The sequence below is a fragment of the Ictalurus furcatus genome, chromosome 4 (assembly GCF_023375685.1).
Source record: "Ictalurus furcatus strain D&B chromosome 4, Billie_1.0, whole genome shotgun sequence".
Taxonomy (NCBI): domain Eukaryota; kingdom Metazoa; phylum Chordata; class Actinopteri; order Siluriformes; family Ictaluridae; genus Ictalurus; species Ictalurus furcatus.
Genome location: NC_071258.1, coordinates 5,971,742 through 5,990,149, shown reverse-complemented (window position 1 = coordinate 5,990,149; position 18,408 = coordinate 5,971,742). Strand labels below are relative to the sequence as shown.

General features: G+C 37.6%; 1 protein-coding gene across 4 annotated transcripts; it reads right to left on the bottom strand.

Annotated features, from left to right (window-relative positions):
• Positions 1–2,553: 2,553 nt before the first annotated feature.
• LOC128606486 (uncharacterized) lies at positions 2,554–16,421 on the bottom strand. 4 transcript variants are annotated; one of them, XM_053622637.1, is made up of 4 exons: positions 16,259–16,377; positions 15,607–15,724; positions 9,188–9,340; positions 7,323–8,913 (listed from the first exon to the last, which is right to left on the bottom strand). In XM_053622637.1, the coding sequence occupies exons 3-4, from the start codon at positions 9,217–9,219 to the stop codon at positions 7,533–7,535; spliced, it is 1,413 nt and encodes a 470-aa protein (XP_053478612.1). In that variant the 5' UTR covers positions 9,220–9,340; positions 15,607–15,724; positions 16,259–16,377; the 3' UTR covers positions 7,323–7,532. The 4 variants fall into 4 exon arrangements, 3 of the variants coding, with proteins under 3 accessions (XP_053478612.1, XP_053478614.1, XP_053478615.1); XM_053622639.1 differs by having other exon boundaries at positions 9,188–9,248; XR_008385686.1 differs by lacking the exons at positions 7,323–8,913; positions 9,188–9,340 and adding an exon at positions 2,554–6,174 and having other exon boundaries at positions 16,259–16,421.
• Between the last annotated feature and the right edge of the window lie 1,987 nt (positions 16,422–18,408).

The window sequence follows — 18,408 nt, the reverse complement described above, 5'->3', positions numbered from 1 at the left end:
ATGGGGGGAGCGTAGGTGGTGGTGGTGTTTATGCCTAGAATAGAATAGTTGTTTAGGTTTTTGAAAATACCTATTTTTTCCCCCATTTATTTTTCCTGTAGGCAGCACACACTATTCACTCATGGTAGAAGACTATGCAGCTGACCACACAAACCTCACAACATTATTGGATAAGTACACATGATTGTCAGGAGCTTCCAACCAATTAAAACACAGCCTAGAAGGCGATGGCAGCGCGTCGGCTATGGATTATGTGTTGCTCCGCCTCAGCGAGCTCCCCCTTCACAGCCCCGCCCTCCCCTGCACAGCCCACTCCCCTTCACAGCGACGTCACCGTTAAGCTAAAAATAGGCTTTTCTACAACACCACAGACTTGACTAACAGCATATTAATTGTGGAATGAGGGTAACAATAAATGTGATTTTTTTTTACCCTCTTTCATTTGAGAGTAAGGGTCAGTAACTGTGGGGAATTACAATGTAACGATTTATCATTGATATACATAACGGTTACTTATATAAAGAAATGTAGACTCTTATCACCTCAAGTAAGGGGACCTGGTGAGGGGAGGAAAATTTATGTTTTAATGCTTTTTAAATTGTTGGCATTCTCTCGCAAAACTTTTGCGTCGTCCCGTCCATACAAACAATACTTCTGGGGCTCTGGAGAATTCAGATCTTTCCTTATTCAGTTTCTTTCTTTATTTCTTTTATTGCAAGAAAAGAAAAGAAAACAACACTGCATTGAAATACAATAACATGAAAGAAAAAAGAAGAGGAATAAAAAACCAACAAACAATAGCACCTCAATCAGTAAGAAAAATATGATCATAATTCTTCTGAAACTTGTTATTCTTATTGTTATCAATGATTTTAATAGAGTTTACGATAAGAGAAATCTCAGCAAGAAAGACATCAAATCTAGGCAAGATGTTGAGAAATACGTTTTTGTGAATAATTTATTTATAACACAAAGAAATTAACAACAAGACAACAATCGCATGGTCAATGTCAGAAAAATAAAGAAATATATCCATCCATCCATCTTCTATACCGCTTATCCTTCTCAGGGTTGTGGGGAAACCTGGAGCCTATCCCAGGGAGCATCAGGCACAAGGCGGGGTACACCCTGGACAGGGTGCCAATCCATCGCAGGCCACACAAACACAGACACATTCACACACCCATTCATACACTACGGACACTTTAGACATGCCAATCAGCCTACCATGCATGTCTTTGAAGTGGGGGATGAAACCGGAGTTCCCGGAGGAAACCCCCGCAGCACGGGGAGAACATGCAAACTCCGCACACACAGGGCCACGGTGGGAATCGAACCCCCGACCCTGGAGGTGTGAGGCGAACGTGCTAACTACTAAGCCACCATGCGCCCTTTAAAGAAATATATATTTCAATGAAAAATTTTAATCATATTTTATAAAAGATAAATAACAACTTAAGTCCTCCCAAAGAGATTTAACCTGATTGTAATGGTAGAGTAAATAAATGATGCAAAGGTTCTCCATCGACTTTGCAGTTCCCTTGTTTCCCCTTCAGGGCGTTTGTGCGAAATCACGCACGTGATGACGTTTTCTGATTATATGCTTTATCATCGCGTGTGTTCGTTTATAGCGTTATTATTTTTCTTTTCATCAGCATAAGGTAAATTTCACATTGTTTGTTAGATAGTTTGCAAGTGAATACATGCTTTAAAAGTATATAATGTATTGTTGTCAGAGGTTCTATTGCTCAGTCTTTAGTCTAATATACTTCCACTTTTGAATTCTCAATTCTGATTGGCTGACAGACGTTCTGAGGTGTGCAGTTATTTATTTTTCAGTAAATGCACAGCTAAAGTAGTTCCAGTCAGGTCTTGACCACATTACAGTTCCGTATCACTTTGTCAAGTTAAATGGAAAGTTAGGCAGCGCCCGACATCGCATACTATGACACTAATCAGTGTTTATTATGACTACAATCCTGGATATACTACATCCGCCATCTTAGCATTGTCATGTGACCTTCGATATCATCATAAACGCAAAAATCTTAAACAAGTTAACAATTTATTGGGGTATTGTTAAACAAGTTCTGTTTAACCAAGGTTTAATACTTAAAAAGAGCCGACATTGTCTTCTGCGTTTTTTTTTCTCTTTTTTTTCTGAGCTCGTCCGCACCAGTCACGTTGCATCATGGGATTGTTTGACTCGCGTAGCAGTACGCCATCCGGGTATTTCTCGCCTACTGAGAATTCGGATACACTACACCTCTGACATGGCTACTATATAGTAGGTAAGTATGCGATTTCAATTCCAGTAGGCTTAGCCTACTGTCCACCACAGCACAACAAAGAAAATAACAGACAATCTTGATTTTCCAGAAATAAGTAAGTAGTAAATGATGATGGGCCGTTCTCTTATAAGGACAATAGTTTTTTAAATTTTTTTAAAAAAAATTTATTTTATTATTTTTTGTGTGTGATTTGTGTCACACAACTTGAACTTTTGTTGCAGACACAAATAAACTATATTGCACGGCACAAGAAGTTAGTCCTTATAGGATTTCGCAGTCTTTTTGTGATTGTTGTGCCTTTTTTCAAAATTTGTGATGCAACTTGCAGTCTTTTGTGCTTTTTTGCGGAAAACTACTTGGATTGGCGAAATTGTTTTGTTGGACGGCGTGGCATGGGGAAGTAATGACGTGTGCCATTAATCGGTCTATGTTCTATAACATGTAAAACGGGAACATGAAAGGAATATTCTAAAAGCAACTCATTTAAACACCTTAATCAGAATATTATCTTATTCAGAATATGATCAATAATTAGATTATTGCTGTCCATGTAAAAGTAGTTATTGAAGAGCTTAATGTTTTCCCCTCAGAGCTGGGCAGTTTTCATCAGACTTCTTACCAGATCCAAATGTGGTGTGACATATTGGCTGTTTTTTGCCTCTTCTTACGGTTGATCGACACACTGGTTTCTCTCATTGGACTTTGCAATTTACAGGTTTCTCTTTGACAGTTTTTTCCTCTTAAAATGTTAACACACTGTTTTAAAAAAAAATGTACAGTGTACAGTTCCCTCCACTAATATTGGCACCCTTGGTAAATATGAGCAAAGAAGGCTGTGAACAATTGTCTTTATTGTTTAACTTTTTGATCTTTTGTTTAAAAAATCCTCTCATGGATATCAAACAATTGCAAATAAAACAAGGTTATAAAAATATTTGCTAAATATAGATTTTTTTTAAAAATGTTTATATTTATGAAAGATTTTGATATTGTTTTACATTCACAGGATCACCACAAGACTAAAACTGACCAGATAGTTCCCCGAACAATATCTGGCAATAAAATAAAATTATATGCTGGGTTAATTTTATTTCATAAGTTGGTTAATATTTTCAGGTTTATTTTTACTCTTGAAAATGTCAATATCTGGCAATAAATGGGCCAGTAAATGTAGGTAAAGCTGGATGTGTCTCATAAACTGACAATTAGTTTTATATACTGTCACCTAAACATGAAGTAACTAAAAATTCTCTTTTTCATATTTTCATTTTCATCCTCCAACCCTTCAAAAACAATTTCTTTCAGACGGCACATTAGTATTTACTTCTTTCATAAGAAGTTTTGCACATATCATATTTTACACAGAGGCATCATGGGTTTAACGAATTTCACACATTTGGTAAATGATTACAATATTTAAAAGCATCTTTATTTGTCTATAAAATAAGTTTTGCATTGGGTCAAGTTTAAGTCAGTTTTTTTGAAAAGGAGGTGGGGTTGGGGGAAATCCAATGCTCTATTGCCAGAAGTGCTGAAAAGGCTCAAAGGAAATCTGTTAATCCTGCATACAGGTACGTCTGAGATCTCATACAGTGGGAACCAGGATTATCCACAAAGAAATATGTTCTTAAATAGTATACTTCATTTGTGTGCAGGAAACTGGCCCTAATAGGTTTCAACCTTATCATAGACAAGCAAATATAATTCCTCTAATGTAAAGCCTTTATCAATATTTTTCCAAATGATTAATAAAGGGGATAAAGTTGTCAGATAAAGTGTTCTCCTTAATAGGTATTTACCACAGATAGATTTAATAAATACTTACAATTGCTTACAAATATACAAACACTGGGTTAAACACAAACCAACGGCTGGGTAAATATAAGACAGAACACATTTTGGGCTAAACTAACCCATCACATTGGGTTGTTAATTTTAACTCATCAAATGATTTGTTTTTTAAACCCATAGTTTAATTTTTACAAAAACGCTGGGTTAATTTTATTTAAAAAATGGGTTAATATTTTCAGGTTTATTAAATATACCACATTATAAACAAATATGTCAACTTGATATCTCCTTTATTTATACACAAGACGTGTTCAGAAATGTATTGCTAGAGCTGCTAAAGTGGTGTTTATATATAGACTTTGAAGTTAAGAACTCAAATAAGTCATATATTTAAGACAAAAACATCCGATTTTGATCAAAGGAGACGTTTAAAGCATCCAAAAAAAAAAACTGAGTAACCATCTTACGATCCAGTGGGCATTACAAACAGGTAAGCCCAAGCTAATGAAATAGCGGTGCATTTAATGTCATGTAAACTGGACTGTTATCGCACATTTTTACTTTTTCTAGTGTACAGTAATGGATAAATATATTGATATCATTCACTCAATCATGTGTTCATTTTTAACACATCTGTGTGTCTAGTTAAGGACAGCACATTTTGTGTTGCTTTTAACACAGTGTGTTAGTACATTTAACACATGCTGTGCGTTAAACATTTCCACACAAAGATGTGTTAAAAAAATAACACGAAAATAACACCGATGTGTTGTTTATACTTTTCCCCCTACAATTATCCTAAAATGCTATTTGTTTGTGTGCTAAAATTCTACTAAAATGCTCAAAAAATAATCAATTGCATGAAATTCAGGTGACATTTTATTAAAATCATTAAAATATTTGACAGATTTAAGAATTGGAGTTGATGCATCTTACAAATCTCCCTGCCATCTGGGAAGACAGGAGTCCCACTCCCTTCCATTTGAAAAGCTGTAAAAGAGCAAAAAGAGTGTTGGTTAGTTGTTAGCTACAAAATATGGATAAATGACTTGGGGCTTTAATTGAGAAATTGCGTTACAGAGTCCCAAATTGTGTCATTTTGGAAATGTGACCTCCACTCTCCTAATGAACAAAATGGTGCTGTAGACTCACCAGGAAAATCTAGCTAACTAGATAATATTTATTTTCCAGCCTTTAGCACCTCACTACCAATTTTTTTGCACAACCTAATTAAGTCAACCAACATTACAGAGATCGGGGAAATCATTTCAACCTATTGTAACCCCCAACCTCTCTTGTTGTCACGTTAACCTTGTGAAGAACTTTTGACCTTGACATTACTGAGCTAGCAAGTTTCATTAGCCACTGACTGTCTGCACCTGTTCACCAGCATTAACGTTCACCGAACACACGAAGAAACATGGCCCTAACCCATCCTCCTAATGCTAATTACTACAGCTTGCCTTGTCCAAAACACTTGCTAAATGTAATTAACCTTAACCCACTCTCTGTATTACATCATGGTGAATAGCTGTAATGCTATGTTATCGTTAACTTTCAAAAAGGTAATGGGAATATCTAACATGGAGACGAACCAGACTTAAAAAGGGAACCCATCCTCATCTGGATGACACCGGATAGTGTAATTATAAATAATTCCTTTCTATAACTGTGTGCTATATGATAAAACAAATAGTGCAACTGTGTAATCAGGAAATCACCACAATCTCAACATGAAGTCTATTCCACTGGAATTATGAACTGTCCACTGATGGAGACCCGGGCACAAAGTCTGTTTGTGCAATTGTAGTCCAAAACAGTCACCGCAAACGCAGTTCCAAGATACCGCACCAAAACTGCCCGCATCAATTGCAGTCCAATGCCTTCTCCACGGCTTCAAAGTATCCCCAGGCTGTCCATAGGGGGCCATCCTCGGCAACAGTGACTGGCCTCCAAGCAACGAGAATTCCAGAAGCAGGGTACCAGGACGATCAAAGCCGGCCTGGAGAGCAGAACGGTCAGATTTTCGTGGGTGTTGGCGTCATCTGGAATCTTCCTACAGGCTAGTTCTGAGCTGGAGCTGTCACATTCACTGATTAGGAAGAGGAGACAAATGGAGAAGGATTAGCGTAGCTGCTGTTCAGTGCATTTCAGGCAGAGATGGCCATGTACATTTGTTATTGTTTTATCAGACATGACCGGAGTACAACATTATGGGATGCGTTATGTGAATGCTAGGCTAAAGAAATGTGTTTTTAATCTGGATTTAAACTGAGAGAGTATGTCTGAACCCCGAACATTATCAGGAAGGCTATTCCAGAGTTTAGGAGCTAATTGTGGAAAAGTTCTACCTCCTTTAGTTGACTTTGATATCCTCTGTATTATCAAAAGTCCAGAGTTTTGTGACCTTAAAGAGCGTGAAGGATTGTAATGTGATAGAAATTAGTGATGATATAATTGGGGTAATATGTTCATATTTTCGTGATCTAGTAAGCACTCTAGCAGCTGCATTTTGTATCTACTCACCATAGCATATTTATGGAGGATGCAGGACAACCACCTAGAAGTGCATTACAATAATCCAGTCTTGAGGTCATGAACGCATGAACTAGTTTTTCTGCATCAGAAATTGAGATTATCTCATTCCATAAGGTTGAAGTACTTACTGGGATCTTCTATATGCTTCAATATTAAAATGGTGTATGCAAAATACTAACAAATGTAGTTTTGCAGTTTTGATTACATTTGATTACAGGTGGAGAGAGTCTGGATGAGGAGGAAAGAAGTTACTTAAATTTCTGTGTGTTGGGAAAGGTAAACACACACACACACACACACACACACACACACACACACACACACATACACATATATATTATTGTCTATTTGTCCACTGCCAATATAAGTACTATTCAGATGGAATATGTGTGTGTTAAGTATTGTTGCTGTAGGACATCTGTTGTAATTATAATTGAAAGGAATCAGGAATCAACACCTGAAGATAAAACCATTTAAATACTAATTAGGATATAAAGGTTGACATTCAAATAAGCTGTTTTATTTTTGCAAATAATGTGCTATGGGAAATTCACATGCTTTGTGTTATTTTTGTGTTTCCTGACAACTTTCCCACGATTTTCACATTGCTAAAATAAATGCTTAGAACTATCATTTAAATTGCCATGGTCTTTGTTGGTTTCATTTCCTGTGCAAAAAGAAAAGGGGGAAATGACAAAGTGAAACAGTTCTTACATGACATTTATTGCTTCCTATTTTGTACAATTCAGATCAATTTCTTCCACCTAAACTTATTACAGTGATTTTGGCATTTGTAAACAGTATCCTGGCATGTTTAAATAAAATAAATTTTATACTCTTACCACATCATGCCCCTAACCATACATTTCACAAATAGTTTTCTGGTTTAACACAGATTAGTGATGCATTTTTTTAAATGCCCAGTGCTTCTCGAAGGACTTTAGAAACAGCCGGGATCAGACTGTCCGCATAGTCCCTCAGATGTGTGTCCTGTATTTTATTATGTGTTTTCAAATCTTCACTTGGAATGGATCTCATGTGATACATACGGGCAATGTGAGGGTCCACTCTGACACTACCCCTGCCAGTCAGAGTGACACTACCCCTGTCAGTCTGCAAAAGTCCGTGGACTGTAGTCTGAAACACTAGGCGAGGATTAACAATCACTTTGAAGTTATTGAATTTCGTCGGATCATTGCTTATTCTAATGATATGTTCTAAAATGTTTACTCCTGTAACCTTCTTCCAGGAGTCTGGAGAATACTTAGAGCTTGATGGATCCGTGATTGAAAGAGGAAAATAATTATTCTCAAATTCAAAGCCACCAATCTGATTGTATTTCCTCTCCAGTTCAGGCAGGAGCTCTGTCCAGTTTTTTAAATTCATAGGTAGAATAATTTCATCCAAGTCTTGCAGAGCTACATAGCGGGTCTGGTACATGTAACGATACACACAATCGTTGAGTGCCGCAATTTGGCCGTAGTAATGCAGCTCTCCTGGTGAAACCGATTTCTGCCAGCCTCTGGACACCTTGATGTAAGAATTTACTTTCCAGGGGATAAGTTCCACAAAGTTCTGCTTGATGTAGTAATCCAGGACCTTCTGTGTTTTGGGAAGGCAACTGGTTTTGTAAATAGCTACCTTCTGGACACCGAGTATCTTGAACATCTCCATGGCCTGCACAAGCTCCAGGACATTGTCATAATCATACATGACAGAAATGCAGACTGTAAACTCATAAGGAAAGACTTCCTGCTTCTGCTGATTCCTAACAGGTTGGAAGGTGTGAATGTCCTGTGAGGATCCATCCTTATTAGATGATCGGGAAGTGATTGCCACATGTGTCGGTGTTGTACAGTTTTCTGGTAATTGGCAAGTAATATCAGCCGTACCGTATTCAAACTCAAAGTGGTCAGTGTGAATGTTGTACATAGCGGGTACGGATGTGGTCTGTCCGTTGCAGCACAGCAAGCAGTTATACTTTGTGGTTTCACTACGAAGCACTATAGCGATTGTCTTTATCATTTTCACCTCCTGACGGTGCTCTATGTAGGAGCCAACCAGATATGTTTTAAGATTGTTGACTTTAATGATTGGATCATTTTGCACTGGCACACTACATGATATTAAGGGTGGCGGTTTCCTTATAAAGTGAGGGTATAAAACAATAGGCTTGAAGTTCTTCATATTTTTTACTCCAGTGAGGAAATAAAAGAAATACAGGAGCACAAAAAAGATAATTGTGATGAAGAGGGTCCTTGAAAAAACAAAATGCTGTGAGATGTATGATGCCCTGTGAAGTAAAAAAACAAAAAACAAAACAACTGTTAAACTTGGGAGTTCACTGCTGTGTGTACACTCATAAATATTTAAAAGGCTGTATCAGACTTGAGAACCTTCATGCATTTTGTGCAGGAGCTCCGCCATTTTAATATTAGAGTAAGCTGGAACATATGGCATAATATACCAAAAGAGCAGTCTTTGTATAATAAAAATGGCAGCTAAGCCTTCATTCATTCATTCACTCATTCATTCCTCATGCTGGGTCACAGGGCGGTGTAACTTACCCCAGGGAAAGCATTACTGCCTGCTTCTCCATACATGATCTCACAGATGCCTGCAAATTGCCTAGTGTCGTTGTGATTGACAGGGGACAGAGAGAAAAACATCACTCCCACCCTGATACCAGTTTTGTTCCCTTGTCCCCCAGCCACTGATTGCTGTGGAATCAAATTTGACACCTGACAAAAGGGCAAACGCTACTGCTGAGGCCTGCCTTTGCTCTTCTGTGATGGTCAGATGCGTTCAAACAGTTTGAGCAGCAGATCAGTAATGCAGGACTATGTATTCTTCTTCTTCAGGATTATACTCTACACTACTTTTACATCTTTGCAAAAGTTCTGTAAAATGCATGTATGTCAAACAACAAAATACACTCTGTAAAAAAATATTTTAGATTTTCTTTCAAACAAACCAAGAAAAAAGTTCAACTGTTTCAGTTTCAAATCCCTCATCTAGGTCCCCTGCGCAAGTGACCGATACTGCAAACAACTCATTCCGTCATGCAAAGTCATGTTATTTTCATAGCAATCTCTAAAAAAAAAAAAAAAAAGTGAATGTACTTTAAATGGTAAGTGACAGATGTGCCAGGGAAAAATAGCAATGCACAAGCTGGTATTTATGTATTTATGAGTCCTACTTCACATATTGTCAAATCTATTCTAATAGTACGCTAGGATTTGATGTGTTTTTGTTGGACATTTTATTAATCTGTTAATTCTAAGACATTATATGTGTAATGCTGTGTTTGCTTTGCAATGAACTGTCTGATTTAGGTTCAGTAAATCATTTGGGTGTAATGGCATGGAGCAACATACATCCATAAAAAGTGGGTTGTACGAAATAAGACAGGACTTTTTAAGGCTTCACTTGAAATTGAAGCACCTTGTTTACAATACGAGTCAGTCCGAGGCAGAGATATCCTAATCAGGTTCAAAACTACCACTGCAGTATCAAATTTACAGTAGTTACAAGTTAAATGAATGCTTACATGCTTTATATGCATATATTTTAAATAAAGTTATGCACTGGTAATGCTTCAAACCAAATGACTCATAAATGCAGCAAGACTAAAAACTCAACTCAATTACATGGTTGGAATCCTGGAGTTGTTTACAATTCAGACAGTCTGGCATGATGGTATGAAGGACCATACATTATTATTATTTGGTAGTGGCAGTTGTCATACACAGTCCTGACACTAGGGGGCGGTTGAGGACCTCTTCAGGGTGTAAATCGCTTTAAAGATTCTGCATCGATGCACAAACCATGATCAGACGTTTACATAGGCTTACTGAAAACTGAAAAACAATATTAAGCTTTACACTGGGGTTGTCATTAACCCCATCCTTAGATTGTTCTTCACCAGTTTTCAGGGGCATCTATAATTAGTCCATTGCAGCAAGAGGAAACCTACCCAATTAATAAAAAGGCTTCCAAATGATTTTTATGTGCATGCACCAAAAAGAAGAGTTCCTCAGAACAGTGTAAATTATTCATGGCATGGATTCCACAAGGTGTTGGAAACATTGCTTGGAAATTCTGGTCCATATTGATATGATGGGATCACATAATTGCTGCATATTTGTCAGCTACACATTCATGCTGCAAATCTGGTGTTCCACCCATCCCAAAGGTGCTGTACTGGATTCACATCTGATGACTGGGGAGGCCACTGAAGTACACTGAACTCACTGTCATGTTCATGGAACCAATTAAAGATGGCTTGTTCTTGTTGACATGGCACATTATCCTGCTGGAAGTAGCCATTATAAGAAGCCATTATAAGTAGCTGTTATGTGTGTAAATTGTGGCCATAAAGGAATGTGTGCCCACAGTAGCCTCAGATTCCTGTTCTTGGCTGACTGGAGTAGACCCTGATTAGGTCTTTTGGGGTTGTAGCCCATCTGCCTCAAGGTTAGGTCTGTCACGATAATTACTTGACTTTATTGACTTATTGTACTATATATGGACATGACCTCGATCATTTTTGCTGACCTCGATATTGCCCATTGTGTTTACATGTGTGTTTGTTTACATAAGAATAAACATCATCATGCCATGTCCGGTGAGTAGAGATGCAGTTTAAGCATTTTATTTGAGAGGCAAGCAGACAAATCCAAATTGTTAATCAAACTCATTAAACAAATCACAGGAACAGGTCAGGTGATCAGCGAACAGCAAATTCAGGGAAAATACACAAACGAGAAAACGGAACTAGATCAATAACTTGGAAAAAACACACGGCAAAGTCAGGCGGCAAAACACTGAACATTACTTCACACTGAACATTTGTGCTGCTTCTGTCCTCTCGTCTGCTCTACGGCTGTTAAACTAAATTTACTTTGAATATTTGTCAAATTTAAGATAAAAATGCACATTTGAATGCAAAAACTGTGCATTCAAATTTATGATGTGTAGTAAGCACTAGCACCAATTTTAATTAAAACATACTGCTGAAAAAATTATAAAATATAACCAATGCACCAACAATGTTTTTTTTTTTGAAGAAGAAAAATTTAGAAGAAAAAAAATGTTAGTGTTTAAAATAATCCAGTCATACTCAATAATGTCTGGGATTGAGCTGCTTAAGCTGCGTGAGCTGAAGCTGAAGAGTGAATGAAAAGCGGTAAACTGAAGCAGTTAACTAGCTGGGTACTCACCCAAACACATCCTATACACATGTGAGATTAATCAGACATTTACACAACATAAACCTAATACTACAACTCGCTTCTGCACAAAATCACGTGAATGCACAAGTGAACTAAAGCAATGCGCTAGGTAGAATGGTATCACGTTGTGAATACATTCTTTCCGTATCAACACACTAAAACACGGACAATGAATAACTAAAGTATAAAGAATTCACAATATTGCATTACAATAGTGTACTCATTGTTATTATTTCACAACAAGGGCAGTTTTCAGAGGTTTTTGTTGATACATGTTTAAGTTAATGTATAAAATGTGTGAATATTTGCTCTAAGTTTTGCATTTTCTCAACTTGCGGTGCCATTGACTTATATTTGATGCCATTTTAGTCAGAATACATTGACTATAAAATGAATGTCATGACAAAATATTGACTAAATTTAAAGGATATTTTCGTCAGAAGACAAAAACTATGCTATTATAATATTGTTAAATCGGTGGTATAAAATGGTTTTAAAATGACAATAATATGGTTTATCGCAATTATTTCTGGTTCAATATATCCTCCAAGAAAAGTAGTTATAGTGACAGGCCTACTCAAGGTTCAGTTTGTTGCTCATTCTGAGATGCTTCTTCTCACCTCGGTTGTAAAGAATGGATATGTAAGTTATTGTAGCCTTACTGTCAGCTCGTTTCCGAGTGCATGAACTGCTGCTTACTTTTATTTCCTCTCTCTTTTTGCACCATTCTGCACAACCTCCAGAGACTGTTATGCATGAACATCCCAGGAAATCAGCAGGAAATCAGTAGACTGAAATAGTCTAGCCTACTTTTGCTTGTATTTCCTCATTTGTAAGTCGCTTTGGATAAAAGTGTCTGATAAATGAATAAATGTAAATGTAGCCTAAATCGCTAACAACCATGTCAATGTTAAACAAACTGAGAGCACATTTCCTCCATTTTGGTGATTGATGTGAACTTTCGCTGAGACTCTTGACCTATAGCTGCATGGTTTCTATTTGTATTGCACTACTGCCACATGACAGCAGTTATGCTAAAGTCAACTGGATATTCTCCATTGGCTACAAATTAACAAAGCTTTCGAAGGTTGAAAAGGATGGGGTAAAAGGGTATGGTACTAATGAGGTACAAAGAATGTGTATATAATTCTGAAAAAGCATCCAGGAGGTTACTACAGTACTGTGCTGAAAAAAACGAAACCCTCATAGAATTAGGGGAAACCATTAGAATTTCTGTGATGGTTTCTATTGTTTTTTTTCAGCAGGGTAGTAATAGTAGAAGTCGTAAAAGTTCAGTGTATAACACAAGGTTTCCAGAAAAGCAGGATGTATGGATATATGCATCTAATGTTTCTGCTATGTTCTGATGCTTTCTGAATCATGAAAAGGCATGAATACAAATGCACCCTGAATGGTAATTTTCTGGAATCAGTTTGCTCAGTTGTGAAAAAGATTTTCATTGACCTTGAGGATGACAATGAAACCTGTTTGAAAACTTTTTTTCTGTGAACACTAATGATATGTGTTGAATATAGTAAGTGAGCAGTGAGTGAGCAGGCAAGCCTGACTGATGTGATCATTTTGATTTCACCAAAGTTATTTCCTCATCATGAAACACATTTAGGTAGACAATCCTCGTGTATAATGTTCTACAAGTTCTATAAAAGCAGTGATTATATTCTGCTGTTGCTTCTCATTGTTTCTCTCACATGCTAATCTATGTAGATACTAGGGATGTCACGATACCAAAAATTTAGGAGTCGGTACCGATACCACCAAAAGTACTCGATACCAAAGTCGATACCACGGTGTGGTATAAAATTAAAAAAAAATAAAAATAAAAAAAACTCTCCTGGAGGACATCCTACTCTGGCTGATACTGGCAGAGGGAGAGAGAGAGAGAGGGGGGGGGGGTATTTTAGTTATCAAACACTGTCTGACACTGAGTGGACGTGCACTCCTAAACGCGCGCGCGCACACACACACCTTATACTCTGAATGCAAGGATTAGTTTAAATTCACTGATATGGTGGTAGGCCAAAAAGATTTATCAAAAGCATGAACATGTGAATAATTATTAGTGACATTAGGCTACATTTAGCTGACAGGACACGGGCTGAATGGCGATGCATGGTGGCCCATTAGGAGGTAGTTTATAACACTGCAATGTGTTAGCGTCGTTAACAAATAACTAGCTATCGCAAACATTACATGGAGCATAACGTTAGCTGGTTTCACGGCTACAATGCCAGCTGCCGCAAACAAAAATAATATAGGACCGTCTTTCAGGTGCTTTGCCAAATTCCAGGTGTTTCCTCACTTTGTTTGAAATGAACGATAGCATTGGTTGCACACCGGAAACCGATACTAGCTTTCCTCTCTTTTCCTCTCAACGAATCGGGGCGGAGCTAACTTGTTAAACTAAGCTAATCTTCTGTAGTTTTTCCCGTGTGCTTGTAGGTGTTTTTCCTCTTCTTCTTCACCACTTGTGGACCGACCAAAACACTTGCGTGTATTTGCTGCCCCCATCAGGTCCGGAAGAACCGCAACCACGGTTCTTTCATTACAACCGGTATCAATGGTACTGCAGAAAAACAAGTACCGTCACGTTGTAAGAATGTTAGTACCAACTTCGTACTGAAGTATCGGTTCTTGTGACATCCCTAGTACATACAGCTAGAATCAAATACATCAAAGTATGTACATCTACCATCAAGTAGAATCAAACCATTTTTCCTCTCAAAATGGAACAGAACAGATTATTGACACCCCTAAATATGAAAACAACCACCAGAACATTCTATGCTCTGGGACTGGTTTGTGTTTGTTGTAAAGATAAATTTCTTCATAAAATCTTTTAAAATCCCCCCCAACTCATTACCATTAAAAAAAAAACCTGTAGTGTTTCTCTTATTCTGGTCATAAGCGACTTCTGGTTTCAAACTCACAGAGAAGCAACAGGAAGTCTTGAGAAAAAAAAAAAAAAAAAACACTTGTAGAGGTGGATAGTTGTATCATGGAAATGTATCAGGCTTTTTTTTGTCCTGTGCTAAGGAAATGTCCCAGCCTGACCCTACCGCATAAATTCATTACAGATTGTATGCGTTATGCTTTGTTTCCATAGCGTTTACCTCACAATGCTAATCCACAAAGCGGTTCGGCAGAGGTGACTGCTGCTGCACTACATTTCAGGTCTCTGGGAGATCATTGTATGTAGATACTTTATTATTTCAGCTTGAGTTTGCAAAGTGTGAAAGCTTGCGAAGGGTGGAAAAGGATGTGGTAAAAAAGTGTGTTACTAATGAGGTATAAAGAGGATGTATGTAATTCTGAAGATGCAGTAATTCGGTTACTGCAGTACTCTGCTGAAAAAAAAAACAATCATAGAATTTGTAATGATTTTAATGGTTTTAATAGAAACTATGGGGGGGGGGGGGGGGGTCTTCTATTGGTGGCATGTTATGTCTAATGGATGCCATTAAAGACCAATAATGGTATACGTTTTAATGGTTAGCTGGTGGTTTGTAACGGTACATGTGGTGAAAACCATTAGAATTTCTGTGATGGTTTCTATTGTTTGTTTGTTTGTTTTTTTTCAGCAGGGTAATAATAGTAGAAGTAGTAAAAGTTCAGTGTATAACACAAAGTTTCCAGAAAAGCAAGATATTTCAGACAAAAGTCATCCATTAGCTGTGAAAGCAAGGTGCTTCGGTGCTGTAGGAGGTAAAACCAGTAGATAATCAAGTACTTACATCAACCTGTCCAAAATGTTTCTTTTCTCTGGAACAATTGTGTGCAATGCTGCACTTTTACAGTTTCTACTTGTATTTCAGAAATTCAATGAATTCCTCAAGAAAAACAGTTTGAAATCTGAAAAAAAGAGAGAAGTACAGATGTGACTAAGTTGAAATGTGTCGGAAACCACACCCTTGGTATTTACCACATGTTCAGCAGATTGTACTATTTTGTAGCGACGTATAACGCACAGGAAATAGGAATAAGGGCAAATTTTTGAACTCAGTAATAATTATGGACCTACAGATACTTTTCTTTTAAGAAAGCTGTAACATTTGTTCCTCAGGAGATAAGTTGTAGACCATGTAAAACCACAAGTTCATCTAAAGTTCAACACGCCACAGTAGCCTTCTACCACCATCGTCATGATATACAAAAATAAAACGAGTTCTTTCCCCCTTTTTTTAATTTATTTTTTTAATATTAAAGTCGCCTTTAGTACTCTAATATGGAATGTCTAGTTAGAAACCGTCATATGCTTCTTAAAACGAAAGAGAAACTGCCTAGAAAGTAAGATATATAAATAAGTTGATATATATATAAATAAGTTGAACATATTTTACTACAAACGGAACACTTTGTAATGAGAGGAACATTAAAAGGCTTTACCTGCGAAGAGCGGCAGCAATCTTCTTCTGTTGAGTAGTGTGTGTGTGTGTGTGTGAGTGTGTGTGAGGGCACGTGCGGAAGGAGTGTCAGTTCTGCCGATAATGCAATGCAGACACCCACTTTAGTGACCCATATCCAGAAATGTAACTGTGAAATGTAACTGTGTTTCACATCCAGAAATGTAACTGCGTTTCACTTAACTGCGTGAAGTAGAGTACTTACCTCGGGGGGTCTGAGATCATTTCGGTTGTTCATAGATACATGCTGAACCGTTCCGAGAGTGTTTGTAGGGCTCAAATGAACCAGGACTGAAAACACCATAATCCCCTTTGGGGATCTTAGTAGAGCACTATTGCTGTGTGTGTGTGGGGGGGGGGAGATGCCACTGCTTGCTTAACCAATAATTTCCTGCCAGTGGGTGCCCACTGGCTTTCACTTTTTCCTCGTTTCTTTTTCTTTTGTCTTTTTTTTTTTTTTTTTTTTTTTTTTTTTAAATTCCACTCACAATACTCAACATGTCACTGAACATGTCACTGATTTTAAAGTTTTTTTTGCTGATAAAGTAATTACCATTCGTTCTTCCTTCACTTTGCATTTATCAGACCTGTCCCCAAATTCACTGGCTCATTTGATCAATTTGAACACGTTTCTCTAAAGGAACTGTGTGATCTGGTTAACCAGATGAAAATATCATCCACGCCACTTGATGTTGTTCCCGCTGTGCTTATGAAAGCAACCTTTTCTGAAATTGGCCCCAGTATCCAAGTGTTGATAAATTCTTCTCTGGATGCAGGGGTGGTCCCAAATTGTTTTAAGCATGCTATTGTTCAACCTTTGCTTAAGAAACAGGGTTTGGATGATGGTTGCCTTAATAATTATCGGCCTGTCTCTAAGCTACCGTTTCTGTCAAAGCTGCTAGAGAAAGTGGTACAATCTCAATTGCTCCTGTTTTTAAACTCAGCTATGTTATTTGAACCTTTACAATCTGGTTTCACTGCTTTTCATAGCACGGAGTCTGCTTTGTTAAAAGTGTCCAATGACATTTTACTCACAGTGGATGCTGGAAAAAATACTGTGTTGATGCTATTAGATCTTACAGCTGCCTTTGATACTGTAGACCATAACATACTTCTCTGGCACTTAGAGCATCTGTTTGGTATCAAGGGCACTGCCCTACAATGGCTCAGCTCATATCTTGAGGACAGGTCTTTCTTTGCAGCGTTGGGTAATTTCTGCTCTTCTTCTAGTCCTATTATTAGTAGTGTTCCTCAAGGCTCCATTCGGGGCCCACTTCTTTTTAATTTATATATGCGGCCGTTGGGGAATATTATTAGGGCTCACAATGTCTCTTTTCATTTATATGCTGATGATACCCAGTTGTACATTTCTTTGAAAGCTGTTGACTCCATTCAGCCATTGCTGGACTGTCTGGATGACATTAAAAAATGGTTGACAAATAATTTCCTCCGACTTAATGAAGACAAAACTGAAATAATTGTTTTTGGCCCTCTGAGATTGAGAGATGGTCTCATTAACGAGCTCCATAATCACTTTCCCTCAATTTCTTCCCAGGTTCGGAACCTTGGCTTCATTCTGGACTCAGAATTATGCTTAACCAAGCAGATAAATTCGGTCGTTAAGACTAGTTTTTATCAACTACGGATTATTTCGAAACTCAAAACATTTTTGTCTTTCCAGGATTTGGAGAAGGTTATTCATGCTTTTATTACTTCTCGCTTAGATTACTGTAATTCATTATACTTGGGTCTTCCTCAGTCATCTCTGGCTCGTCTTCAGATGGTTCAAAATGCAGCTGCAAGGCTGTTGACCAGGGCAAAGAAGTTTGATCGTGTCACCCCAATTTTAGCATCGCTTCACTGGCTCCCAGTCCGTTTTAGGATTCAGTTTAAGATTCTAATGTTTGTTTTTAAAACTCTTAATAATCAAGCTCCTTCCTATCTCGAGGATCTTCTTAAACCACATTCATCAAACAGATGTCTAAGATCTTCTGATAGGTTTCTTTTGCATGCCCCTTGTTCCCGGTTAAAAACTAAGGGGGATAGAGCTTTTGCTGTTGCTGCCCCCCGTCTATGGAATCAACTGCCACTGGACATCCGCCTTGCACCTTCTATTACCACTTTTAAAAATAG

Coding starts and splice junctions, on each gene's coding strand:
- LOC128606486 (XM_053622637.1), bottom strand. CDS start 9,219: ATGGAGAAGCAGGCAGTAATGCTTTCCCTGGG. Junction 8,914..9,187: donor GCAGTAATGCTTTCCCTGGG/GTAAGTTACACC, acceptor TTTACTTCACAG/GGCATCATACATCTCACAGC.